The sequence below is a fragment of the Haliotis asinina genome, chromosome 15, assembly GCF_037392515.1.
Source record: "Haliotis asinina isolate JCU_RB_2024 chromosome 15, JCU_Hal_asi_v2, whole genome shotgun sequence".
NCBI lineage: Eukaryota > Metazoa > Mollusca > Gastropoda > Lepetellida > Haliotidae > Haliotis > Haliotis asinina.
The window spans coordinates 1,834,362-1,849,320 of NC_090294.1; the positions used below are offsets into that span (position 1 = coordinate 1,834,362).

General features: G+C 34.7%; 1 protein-coding gene across 4 annotated transcripts in view; it reads left to right on the forward strand.

The window, feature by feature from the left end:
- Positions 1-14,959, forward strand: part of LOC137264839 (thyroid hormone receptor beta-like) — a 295,265-nt gene that overhangs the window by 145,416 nt on the left and 134,890 nt on the right. For 3 of the 4 annotated variants that reach the window (XM_067800173.1, XM_067800175.1, XM_067800174.1), the window contains one exon: positions 829-875. The exons of the other annotated variant lie outside the window; for it this stretch is intronic. In XM_067800173.1, coding sequence (XP_067656274.1) covers positions 829-875 — 47 coding nt within the window. The remainder of the gene's footprint in view (positions 1-828; positions 876-14,959) is intronic. 4 annotated transcript variants of the gene reach the window in all.

A 14,959-nucleotide genomic window follows, 5' to 3' on the forward strand; every position in this document is an offset into this window, starting at 1 on the left:
AGAGGGAGAGTCAGTGAGAGGGATAGTGAAACAGCTAGTGAGAGGTATAGTGACCAGGATAGTGAGAGGGTTACTGTGAGATTTAGTGAGAGAGTAGTGAGAGGAATAGTGAGAGAGAGTTAGAGGAATAGTGAGATAGCTCGAGAAAGAGTTAGTGAGAGGGATAGTGAAATATGTAATGCTCACTGGATCACTCACACTTATTCACTCTGTATGTGTGTGTGTCGGGGGGGGTGGGGGGGGGGGGGTGCAGTGCAGTACAGGGTACAGAGTTCTTTCCTGTAGATTATCAGGATCTCCTTATCAGGAAGTTTAGTCCTTTTTTTTATTGTTCTGCAGCTCAGACATCACCCATATGCAATCTTCTTCACATATTAACCTTACATATTATGGTATTACTTCACTACTGTTCAAAGTTGCAGTCAACTCACTTTCCAATTTCTGTACAGTGCGTACCCGTAGGGGTGGGATTGGAGGGGAATAAGTGTAGCCAAGACAGGTGGTACTATCCTGTGCACAAAAATATGAAAGACATACATGTACAACTGAAACAACATTGCTTGCAATGAGACCCTGGTTAGTGCCACAGACAAAGACTGCTTGCAGTGAGGCACTTGTTAGCACCACAGACAAAGATTGCTTGCAGTGAGGCTCTGTTTAGCGCCACAGACACTTGATGTTGATGTTGAGGTTGAAGCTGGTATCCTTTTATGTGTTACTTGTCATTAGGAAGACCAGCTGTGAGAGGGATCTTTTTAGCATCAGCTTTAGATGGCAGGACGATGGCCTTGAAGATGTTTGAATAACGGTATGATTACTTTGTTGCAGATTTTGATTTGGAATTACTTGACGAAGATTTAGACATTGGTGGAAATGTAAGTATTCAACACTGACATAGTTCTATTCTGCTCTGATGTGATGATGTGAAGAAATGTATAGGTATCTGCTTTACTTGTTATATCCATTGATGGTGTGGTATGTCAACTACAGTGAATACATGTTTGTCATCTTGTAGTGTGATATACAAGCTCTAGTGAATGCATATTATATCATCTTCTAGTGTGATATACCAGCTCTAGTGAATGCATCTTATATCAGCTAATAGTGTAATATGTCAGCTGCAGTGAAAGGATGTTATATCGGCTACTTGTGTAATATATCAGCTGTAGTACATACATGTTACATCAGCTACTAGTGTGATATCGCAGGTGTAGTGACTACATGTTATAACAGCTACTAGTGTAAAATGTCCGCTGGAATAAATACATGTTATATCAGCTACTAGTGTGATATACAGACTGCAGTGAATACATATTATATCAGCTACTAGTGTGATATATCAGCAAGAGTGAATGCATGTTGTATCAGCTAGTAGTGTGATATATCAGCTGTAGTAAATAAATGTTATAACAACTGCTAGTGTGGTACATCAGCTGTTGTGAACATGTTATGTCAGTTGCACTGAGTACATGTTATATCAGCTGTTGGTGTAATATTAACTATAGTACATGCATGATTTATTTGCTGTTATAGAATTGTAATCAGTGGAAATCTGTAATGTTTGTACTGGTAGAGTTGGACCACAGGAGGTCAAGTAGACTAATCTGTCCTTGTGGTCATGAAATGCAGACACATTTAAGGCAGCTCCTTGCACTGGTGTGGTCAGAGATCCCTTATACAATCTTTGTGGTAAGTCAGAGACCAAATCTAAGTTGATCTTAACTTGATCATGAACTTAAAATCATTGTATTACTGAAATCATTTAGTGGACTGAGGCCTAGGGACAACGGTTTCCTGAAATGGAATTTATTAGGGTGAATTTACCAAGGTGAAAACACTTGTGGACACTTAGGTGTAAACACTTGTGAATATACCTAGGTGATAACACTTGTCGATATATATGTCTAGGCGAAAACGCTTGTGGACATGTCTAGGTGAAAACACTTGTGTATATACCTAGGTGAAAACACTTGTGGACATGCCTAGGTGAAATACTTGTGGCTACACCTGGGGGATAACACTGGTGGATATACCTAGGTGAAATCACTTGTGGATTCACCTAGGTGAAAACACTTGTGGATACAGCTGGTTGATAACACTTGTGGATACACCTAGGTGATCACACTTGTGAATACACCTAGGTGATAACACTTCTTGATGCCTCTGGTAGATAATACTTGTGGATACACCTAGGTGATAACACTTCTTGATACCTCTGGTTGATAATACTTGTGGATACACCTAGGTGATAACACTTCTTGATACCTCTGGTTGATAATACTTGTGGATACACCTAGGTGATAACACTTCTTGATACCTCTGGTTGATAATACTTGTGGATACACCTAGGTGATAACACTTCTTGATACCTCTGGTTGATAATACTTGTGGATACACCTAGGTGATAACACTTCTTGATACCTCTGGTTGATAATACTTGTGGATACACCTAGGTGATAACGTGTTTTCATTGGCTCCTATGATACTCCTTATACATTTTACAGCTTTTACTTTGGCTGTGGAGTTTGTTGGTGGTTATGACGTTTTATGCTTGTATTGACATATAATGTTTTAATGTTGATGACACTGATACAAATTTGATAAAATTCAAAACCAGATACATTATTCACAGCCCCTTGTCATAACATTGTCAGCAGGATGGCCAATGAGATTGCAGCATACAGCTCATTTTGGAATGCAGCAATCTACTGTCATTTTTTGTATTGACCAGCCCAGATCATATGTAGGTTTATTTTGATTTATTGCAATCCCATGAAATTAACTTTTTTCTGTGACATTGAGAATAACTAATTTTATTATAGATCAATGTAGATGGATATATTAAGATACTTTTGAGTCAATATATTGATCAATAACTTTCTGCGGTAACATGGGATGTTCTGTAACAGAGATTAACAGAGCCTGACTCTGTGATTTACAGGACGCTGTGAGGTAAATTGATTATCTCTGTGTTCAACAGCTGTCAGTTTCATTCATATTCTAATGTTCTCTAATTTTCTGCCAAATTCTCAAAAATATGTTGTGTTGTTGTGATGTTTAGGTCACAGTTTTAATATATTTCGATTAAACTCAAAATAATGAACTATGCATATCTACAATCGATTGTTTAGAAAAATATGTTACATGCATGATTCCAGTAAAGTGTTCAATGATTCATGAAATAGATAAATGATTATTCTAAATTTGAAATCATGAATTTTAGGAAATACTCTTTGATGTGTAAATTCTGGAAAATTCTTTAGCCCTCTAAAATCGATAATTGACTGGGTTTGCAGACCAGAAGGCAGTAGTGGAGAACCTAACAACAACCAACACAAAATTTACCAAACGTAGAAAACGAGGAACTCAGGAAAGCTGTTAGCAAGTTAATACGTCAGACGTTCATCCTTCAGTTACAGACTTAAATAGAATATATTATTGAAGTATTGATTGGAGAGATCAGTCGCTCTACCAAGTCTGATGTAATGGCAGAGATTGCCTTCACACCAAATAACCTCATTTCAACAAACATGTCTATATCCAAGATATCTCTGCTGCTCCTTCCCTGTCTTCAGCTGAGAGGTCTGAAGAATGAGTTTCCAATTTCACTTATCTATATGTGTAGGAGACTGGTGGTCATGTAACCGTTATCTGAGTAAGGTAACACTTCTACATCAGTTGTAAGAAGACAGTATTATGTCTACATAGAGGCCCACAAGTAGACTCCTCCTAGAATATAATACCATTAAACTTGTACTAGGGATAATTTACATGTATATGTTACAAATGATGAATTTGTTTGCTTATGATGAATATAGGAATATCTGAAGTCATAACAATTTATCAGCAGAAAATTTTAACACTTTTTTATTCAGTTTTGGATAAGGTTATTCCCATGGTTGTATCCCACTGCTACCATACTCCATTACTGTAAGTATACAACACCCATCTCCAGAAAGTAACCATGATCCTCAAACGTATTTAAATGTGCTTTGCTTAAGGATTCACAAAAGTCTGTGGTTTCATGTAAACAGTAGAGATATATTCACAGAAAGTACATCTGTGTAGAATGGATGTTAGCGCCAAGTGACCATCATCGTTAGAGTTCATAGTCATAAAATAAAGTCATTTCTCGGCCACTATTTCAGACAACAAATTTAGCTTCTGTCCTGTTTGTCAATTTACTTATCACATATGGCAGTTATTATAGGGAATATGGTACATGTATGCTTGTGGGAAAATTGGCGAAATCAATGGTGACTAAATTATGTCAGTGTACCATGACAACAATGTGAAGTATAGGTCTCGGCACCATGTAATGAGGGTATTCTGCTGGATATATTGTAGAGTGTCCGTCACCTTTGAGTGAAAGTTTCCATGAATAATTACATGTGAGAAAAGGTGAAAGTGAAAGTATTTGTGTGGCAGTAACATAACTTCCATCCCTCTCTCTCTCTCTCTCTCTTTCTCTGTCATCTGTCTGTCCATCTCTCTCACACGCTCTCTCATTCCTCCAAATGACAAAATTGTTTAAGGTGCAATGAATGTAGGTTATTATTTGTCATCATCCTTTGAGTGAAAGTTTCCATGAATAATTACATGTGAGAAAAGGTGAAAGTGAAAGTATTTGTGTGGCAGTAACATAACTTCCATCCCTCTCTCTCTCTCTGTCTCTTTCTCTGTCATCTGTCCATCTCTCTCACACACTCTCTCATTCCTCCAAATGACAAAATTGTTTAAGGTGCAATGAATGTAGGTTATTATTTGTCATTATTTAACTTACTTTGTGTAACTTGAAAAGGATATTAGCTTATTTTAAAAGATGGAAAATGTGTTGATCTTTCTTATTCTTAGAATTTGCACAAACCACTAACAAGTCAGATATTTCCCTGATGCTGTTGAGTGGATACAGTGTTGCCTCCTCGCCTTAAAACAGTGGCACAGATCTAGTTCAGATTTCATGTCAATAATCATCGCAAACATAAATTGGAGATCTATCCGTTACTGCTCATCGCAAGATTGAACAGACCCACAGATCTGTGACCATCCTTGAAGCAGAGCAACAGTTATGCTCTGCTAAGCGGAAACCTCAATTAATCAAGTGATTGCAGATATTCCCTGTCCGTAGAGCTGGATCAGTACTCATTTATGAGCGGCTGGTAAATAAAACACCCATTTTGTCCGATCAGTGGACATGTGTCAAAGAAGCAATCATTATATTGCAGATCGAAGTCGAGCTGTGACTAATAAACCATCCGACTTTATTCTCATTTACGGCATTTATGTGAGAGATTATGTTTTTGTGAAAGGATGCAACCAGGAAGGGTGCTATGAGCTTAGAAGAGGCTTGTGGGAAAATTGGCGAAATCAATGCTAGGTTTATTTTCGTTGCCTGTTACGTTTACTCTGCATCAGTACTTTAAGGAGATGTGGGATACCGTGTCCCACATAAATGCAATTTCATCATTCGTAATCAAGAAGAGATAGCTTGTGTTTTAAGACTCACGACTAACAAAGAGATGTTTGTTTTTCACACAGAAGGAGGTCAAGAAGATTTATGTCTGACAATAACCGAAGGATGTTAGTTACCTCTCATCTCCTGAAGGACATGTAGGGGTGTAGGAATGTGATAATGTGACACATTGTATCAGGATACTGGGTAAATTGGCTATTTTCAGGGAGTCATTTAATCAGATGGTTGAGAAAGATCCTATATTTTAAGAAGTGAGGTTATCGATTCTGTTTTTTGTTGTCCAGTGGAATAGGTGCTCCTGCTATCAGACACTAGCTTGCTTGTGCATGCACGTGGCTATTGCTGTATCTCCATGTTGGCATAGCACCCTGGATGTGCGTTGAGTTCCTCTCTACTGGACATGCTTCCTGTTTATGGAGTATTCCAGCAGACAGATAACTCAACCCATTCAAACCTGTATGAACTGAACTGAAAAAAAAACATTTACTATGTAAATGTATCTTTCTTCAGAATAACAGGCATAAAATAATTGTAGTGAAGATGCCTAGATTAATTAGATTATGCACACAGGCTTTTGTGTTAATACACCTGTAAATGCAAAAGTATTGAAGTAATTTCAGACAACCAAATACATCAACAGAAATAGCTTCACAATTCATTCCCTAACACTAACTGCTGCAGTACAAAATCACTGACATCTTTCCTTGTGATAATACAATTCAGTCAAGTTCTGGCAAGTGATTACATAATATCAGCTTCTGTTGCAACAAGCAAAAAGTTTTGCTGAATATTCAAGCTCCATCCATTTCCTGTATACCATAAGTCTATCTGCAAACATTGGTCTGCTGGTGGGTGTGGTCTAATTGTTTTGTTGGTTTATGGAAGCATAACCAGAAAACTGCTTTTTGAGGAAATCACCACCGAATCACTTGCATTTAATTAATTCGCAGGATAGAGATGAGCATGAGCAAGTGAGCTGGATTTTATGAGGCTTTTAGCAATGTTCCAGGAATATCACGGTGGGGGACACCAGGAACAGGCTTCACACATTGTACCCATGTTGGGAATCGAACCGGGTCTTTGGCGTGACGAACGAACCACTAACCACTGGGAAATAACATGATGATTGGTCTAAAGCCTGCAGGGTAATTTAATGATATTGTACTCAGCACACTAAGAGACTCCAAGTTATAAGACTTTCCACAGCTGTAGACTCCCTGTTATTCTAATGCCTCATTTATATTCCTAATTATCTGCACAATACCAATTGATCAATGCCTAATGATTATGTATGAATTGACACTTTGAAGTGTCCTAGCCAGATATCAGCACCTGGAGGTCACGACTTGATTATGCAATTAACAGCAGTAGATAGCTTGTTGACCTGCTCACAGTGATGGGGTTTATGCTTCTCTGTATTTTTATGGATGTTCGAGGATGTTTTGTACAATACCACATCTTGAAACTTGTGTAGACAAGGAAACTGTAAGCGTATTAGCTTATAACCTTAACGTTCACCAATACTGATGACACCATGGGTGTGTGGTTGCTCGCCAATCATGAACTGAGTTTGAATTTCAACATAGGCATATGGACAGCACACCATTACAGCTCCTTGTGATCTCTACTACTGATGATAGCCGGATACTGATGGACAGTATGCACTGATGTGAAACAGATGGACCTGTTGCTACTGATGATGCTGTTGCTGACGATGATGCAACATTATGACATGAGTGAAGCTTTACCTTCCAGTGCTCCAGATCAGATAACAATTGGGGGAAGGGGTACGGAAGGGGTGGGGGGGGAACTGATGGAGATGGGGGTAAGATAGGGGTACTGGGTTACAGGGTCCAATTACCCATGATGTGTGAGATAACTACAGCGCCCATGTCAGTTATCATCATGATCATGTTTTGTAATAAAACAAGGTCAACACTGCTGGTCAGCAGGCATGCCTGTGTTCCTCAGTCCTTTATGTGAGCTTGACCCAGTGTCAACAAACAGATACCCAGAAAGTTGAAGAAGAACTCAGTTAACAATACAGAGACATTGTAGTCCTTGGAAATATCTACAGTCTGGCGGCTAGAACTGACCAAGTGTTAAATGGATTGACAGGCACTGCCTTTAGAAAGTACAGAGAAGTAATGCTGAGACAGGGTATAAGGTTCTTGATTTTCTCACATTGTTTTCCCAGGACTAAAACTCTGGTTTGATGGAGGGCGCATTGATAGGTGAGCATTTATTCACACTCGCTGGCAAGGGATGTCAAAGATATAGAGACTCTCGACTTGTCCAAGGGATTACAGATGTTTCCTGGGATTTGCATAATTTGTCTTTTCATAGTTTGTGATGCACATTTATTTGATATGCTGACAGATACATTAATCCAGAACTGGCACAGAAGGGTTTTTTTTATTAACACTGATAATTTGCACAGGGTTGCGTCTGTGAAACTCTGCAAACAAAATGAAAACAAGTCTGATGTTTCAAATGGGGCATATTATTTGAAATAATAATGTAACATATATAACATGTTACATATTAAGCTCACTCAGGCACAGCTGACAGACCCTTCTGTTTGTTTTGCTGTTTTGTTTCAAGCTGATTCTGAAATTAGGTCTTTGGGGTTAGATTTTGGTGATCTTCGTTCCAAGGGTGCTGTCATTTCACACAGATCTGTGAGTGAACTGTTTGTTTGGACGTTGTCAGTATAAGAGCTCTACAAGTTTTATATACACTCTCTGTTTGCCTTCATGGCTTATCTTTCTCAGGCTGCGACCACATTTAACTATTTGTCGTAAAAAGAGCATTATCATACATCACAAGTCACAGAAGAGCCATAAATCATTATTTGTGACTGGAAACATCTCTACTTTATAAGGTGCAGGATATTGTTGGAAGTATTTCCATCGTAATAAATCTCTGTTTACAGGCCTGATTTATTTTGCCACACATCTGCATGGACTGTTTCGCCTGGGGTGTCTTTTTTTGGTTGAAGTTCAGGAGATAAGCTTTGGTCATAACTTAATATTCTACGTCATATCTGCAGCAATACCTGTCACCTTGGTCTGCAGATAGATATCGTGGAGATTTATTCATAAACCTACAACATTTTTCAATTACCATAATGGTATATTTACACATGCCAATGATATCGTATCTGCAATCCTACAGCGTAAAGAGATTCTTGGGTAAGGTTCAACCTTCATAGAGCAACAACAATCGGAGGTCGGAATGTTTTCTTTGTCTGTGTCTGTTGTTGAGCATAAAAATCTCTTAAATATTTTCCTGTTGACATCAAAGATTGTTGTCGACTTACATTTTCTTGTCAGCATGGTCGTAGACGATATATGTGAGAAAAGAAAGTTCCATTATGAAGGATGTGTAAAAGTTGTATAAAAAATTAATATGTTTAGCTCCAACTGTGAAAAACAAATATGCTTATTATTTATCAATGATTCTCATGTTTGAGAGCACAAAATATATGCCATGTGCTGAACAGTTTGATACATAAAGGGACATAACTCCAAGCAGCTCCAAACTGACTCACTTCCATGTGTTAGTAGGCATTTATTACAAACATGTACATGTTTAACCTAAATCTACACACAACCACTTACACTCTGATTGGGAAGTGATATTGAGATCTTCGGTGCGATATATGTGGACAGTAATTGTTTCCATTGAATAAATATGTTTCTTCAACTGATGTTGTGACCACTTTAGATTTTAGCAATGGTCTGTTTTACGGGAGGGAGTGTAAAAACAGAGTCTACTGATGTGCCATGGACGCCCATAAAGTCACGTCACACTATGCCACACTGCAGAAAAACCTACTGGGGCTAAATGTTGCTGCAAACCTCCTGTGTAGATGATGTTGATCATGTGATGATGTCTTTACTTCGTGGGAGAGGAAGAAATCGTAAAGCAAACACAGCTGTATCAATAATCATATTATCAATATATATCAACATGGCCCTCCTTACCTGTTGACCGGATGGTGCCATTATTCACTTGAGTATTGATTGGTTTAAGTATTGCTGTGACCAGATGGGACCAGACATTGTAGCTGACACAGCAGACACTGTGTGTGAAGGGATTGTTTCTGATGTGTTTCAGTAGTCACTGGGCTGTTGCACTGGGAGCAGATAGGAAGTAGTCCGTCACTGGGCATACGGTCAAGTGACAATTACTAAATATTGTACACTCTTACAAAAGTATACATATAGTACAAGTGACAATTACTTGTATCGATACACTATTACTAAAGTATAAAGTAGTACAAGTGACAGTTACTTAATACTGATACATAGTTACTAAAGTATAGAGTAGTACAAGTGACAATTACTTAATATTGATACATAGTTACTAAAGTATAGAGTAGTACAAGTGACAGTTACTTAATATTGATACATAGTTACTAAAGTATAGAGTAGTACAAGTGACAGTTACTTAATATTGATACATAGTTACTAAAGTATAGAGTAGTACAAGTGACAGTTACTTAATATTGATACATAGTTACTAAAGTATAGAGTAGTACAAGTGACAGTTACTTAATATTGATACATAGTTACTAAAGTATAGAGTAGTACAAGTGATAGTTACTTAATATTGATACATAGTTACTAAAGTATAGAGTAGTACAAGTGACAGTTACTTAATATTGATACATAGTTACTAAAGTATAGAGTAGTACAAGTGACAGTTACTTAATATTGATACATAGTTACTAAAGTATAGAGTAGTACAAGTGACAGTTACTTAATATTGATACATAGTTACTAAAGTATAGAGTAGTACAAGTGACAGTTACTTAATACTGATACATAGTTACTAAAGTATAGAGTAGTACAAGTGACAGTTACTTAATACTGATACATAGTTACTAAAGTATAAAGTAGTACAAGTGACAGTTACTTAATATTGATACATAGTTACTAAAGTATAGAGTAGTACAAGTGACAGTTACTTAATATTGATACATAGTTACTAAAGTATAGAGTAGTACAAGTGACAGTTACTTAATATTGATACATAGTTACTAAAGTATAGAGTAGTACAAGTGACAGTTACTTAATATTGATACATAGTTACTAAAGTATAAAGTAGTACAAGTGACAGTTACTTAATATTGATACATAGTTACTAAAGTATAGAGTAGTACAAGTGACAGTTACTTAATATTGATACATAGTTACTAAAGTATAGAGTAGTACAAGTGACAGTTACTTAATATTGATACATAGTTACTAAAGTATAGAGTAGTACAAGTGACAGTTACTTAATATTGATACATAGTTACTAAAGTATAAAGTAGTACAAGTGACAGTTACTTAATACTGATACATAGTTACTAAAGTATAGAGTAGTACAAGTGACAGTTACTTAATATTGATACATAGTTACTAAAGTATAGAGTAGTACAAGTGACAGTTACTTAATATTGATACATAGTTACTAAAGTATAAAGTAGTACAAGTGACAGTTACTTAATATTGATACATAGTTACTAAAGTATAAAGTAGTACAAGTGACAATTACTTAATATTGATACATAGTTACTAAAGTATAAAGTAGTACAAGTGACAGTTACTTAATATTGATACATAGTTACTAAAGTATAGAGTAGTACAAGTGACAGTTACTTAATATTGATGCATAGTTACTAAAGTATAGAGTAGTACAAGTGACAGTTACTTAATATTGATGCATAGTTACTAAAGTATAGAGTAGTACAAGTGACAGTTACTTAATATTGATACATAGTTACTAAAGTATAGAGTAGTACAAGTGACAGTTACTTAATATTGATACATAGTTACTAAAGTATAGAGTAGTACAAGTGACAGTTACTTAATATTGATACATAGTTACTAAAGTATAGAGTAGTACAAGTGACAGTTACTTAATATTGATACATAGTTACTAAAGTATAGAGTAGTACAAGTGACAGTTACTTAATACTGATACATAGTTACTAAAGTATAGAGTAGTACAAGTGACAGTTACTTAATACTGATACATAGTTACTAAAGTATAAAGTAGTACAAGTGACAGTTACTTAATATTGATACATAGTTACTAAAGTATAGAGTAGTACAAGTGACAGTTACTTAATATTGATACATAGTTACTAAAGTATAAAGTAGTACAAGTGACAGTTACTTAATATTGATACATAGTTACTAAAGTATAGAGTAGTACAAGTGACAGTTACTTAATATTGATACATAGTTACTAAAGTATAGAGTAGTACAAGTGACAGTTACTTAATATTGATACATAGTTACTAAAGTATAGAGTAGTACAAGTGACAGTTACTTAATATTGATACATAGTTACTAAAGTATAGAGTAGTACAAGTGACAGTTACTTAATATTGATACATAGTTACTAAAGTATAGAGTAGTACAAGTGACAGTTACTTAATATTGATACATAGTTACTAAAGTATAGAGTAGTACAAGTGACAGTTACTTAATATTGATACATAGTTACTAAAGTATAGAGTAGTACAAGTGACAGTTACTTAATATTGATACATAGATACTAAAGTATAGAGTAGTACAAGTGACAGTTACTTAATATTGATACATAGTTACTAAAGTATAAAGTAGTACAAGTGACAGTTACTTAATATTGATACATAGTTACTAAAGTATAGAGTAGTACAAGTGACAGTTACTTAATATTGATACATAGTTACTAAAGTATAGAGTAGTACAAGTGACAGTTACTTAATATTGATACATAGTTACTAAAGTATAGAGTAGTACAAGTGACAGTTACTTAATATTGATACATAGTTACTAAAGTATAGAGTAGTACAAGTGACAGTTACTTAATATTGATACATAGTTACTAAAGTATAGAGTAGTACAAGTGACAGTTACTTAATATTGATACATAGTTACTAAAGTATAAAGTAGTACAAGTGACAGTTACTTAATATTGATACATAGTTACTAAAGTATAGAGTAGTACAAGTGACAGTTACTTAATATTGATACATAGTTACTAAAGTATAGAGTAGTACAAGTGACAGTTACTTAATATTGATACATAGTTACTAAAGTATAGAGTAGTACAAGTGACAGTTACTTAATATTGATACATAGTTACTAAAGTATAGAGTAGTACAAGTGACAGTTACGTAATATTGATACATAGTTACTAAAGTATAGAGTAGTACAAGTGACAGTTACTTAATATTGATACATAGTTACTAAAGTATAAAGTAGTACAAGTGACAGTTACTTAATATTGATACATAGTTACTAAAGTATAGAGTAGTACAAGTGACAGTTACTTAATATTGATACATAGTTACTAAAGTATAAAGTAGTACAAGTGACAGTTACTTAATATTGATACATAGTTACTAAAGTATAGAGTAGTACAAGTGACAGTTACTTAATATTGATACATAGTTACTAAAGTATAAAGTAGTACAAGTGACAGTTACTTAATATTGATACATAGTTACTAAAGTATAAAGTGGTACAAGTGACAGTTACTTAATATTGATACATAGTTACTAAAGTATAAAGTAGTACAAGTGACAGTTACTTAATATTGATACATAGTTACTAAAGTATAAAGTAGTACAAGTGACAGTTACTTAATATTGATACATAGTTACTAAAGTATAGAGTAGTACAAGTGACAGTTACTTAATATTGATACATAGTTACTAAAGTATAGAGTAGTACAAGTGATGTTTACCAGATATTGATACATTGATACTAAATATTGTATTAGTACTAAGTCATGTTGATATGTGTACATCACAACATTATACACAGTGTTTATTGATGAAGACTTTAGATTACAGTGTAGTTATTCACATGAATATGTTACACAGGTTTTTTTAGGATAACAATGACATGGTGAGATACATTGCAATGATAAAGTGTTTTAAAAATATTTATGCATTCCTACTAAATATTGACACATTCAGAGTCAATAATTTGATACATATAACTGAATGATATAACAGAATATTAATACATTCGGAGTCAATAATTTGATACATATAACTGAATGATATAACAGAATATTAATACATTCTGAGTCAATAATTTGATACATATAACTGAATGATGTAACAGAATATTAATACATTGAGAGTCAATAATTTGATACATATAACTGAATGATATAACAGAATATTAATACATTCTGAGTCAATAATTTGATACATATAACTGAATGATATAACAGAATATTAATACATTCGGAGTCAATAATTTGATACATATAACTGAATGATATAACAGAATATTAATACATTGAGAGTCAATAATTTGATACATATAACTGAATGATATAACAGAATATTAATACATTCGGAGTCAATAATTTGATACATATAACTGAATGATATAACAGAATATTAATACATTGAGAGTCAATAATTTGATACATATAACTGAATGATATAACAGAATATTAATACATTCTGAGTCAATAATTTGATACATATAACTGAATGATATAACAGAATATTAATACATTCGGAGTCAATAATTTGATACATATAACTGAATGATATAACAGAATATTAATACATTCGGAGTCAGTAGTTTGATACATGTAACTAAATAACAAACCTAAAGACAGATGGATATGCTGTGTAGTATGGATATGTTATCAGTCAATACATGTATATGTGTAAATTGCCATAGTGGTTGAAACAGGACCTTTATCTAATATTTATTTTTTTATATTTTCTCGGCCAAATATCAAGCATAAAAAATGTCACTTTTTGATGCAGATGAGGTCTACACAACAAAGTGAAGTAAGAGGCCCTTGTGTAGTACGAAAACAGGACAAACTGCTGCCATTTTAATGTCATCTATACTCTTGTCACTGGATCCGTGTTAATAAATACATTGCATTTTATTAGAGGTAATACTTCATGGCCGTTATGCATACAGCCATGTCATACAAATATATTCCCTGTCACGGAACAGTCTGCATGGTTTGCCTGTCAGCCTTTGATGAAAATATATCAAAATATCTTTAGTGCCCATTTCGTATGAAGGAGAAATTTACTATTGAAATGTTATAATGAAAATGAGTGTTTGATCTTGTAAGGAATCTGTTGGTTTAGACTGTCAAGACTTGTCATTTCTGCTTGAGGGCTCCCTTGGTCTTTGAAACAGAGCCTGTAAAGGTCATTAGTTAATAGGCTGTGTGTGGAACAACCACTGCCTGACAGCTGAAATGTCAGGAGCTGGTGTGTGAGCTTATATTGGAGGCTAACCTGGTGTGTTGCCAGATGTTTATTACATTGGATTGGCTGGAACAAGGAAAATGTTACTCTGAGTGTGAAATGTATTGGAGATTGGTGTGGTCAGTGACAATCAGATGTATGGATTTTGATGGAATGCATGTTTTCTTTTGAGTGTTCTCTCGTGATACATGTGGTATCTGTTGAAAGTGATGAACAGCATCACTCACAGTTCCACTGTATTT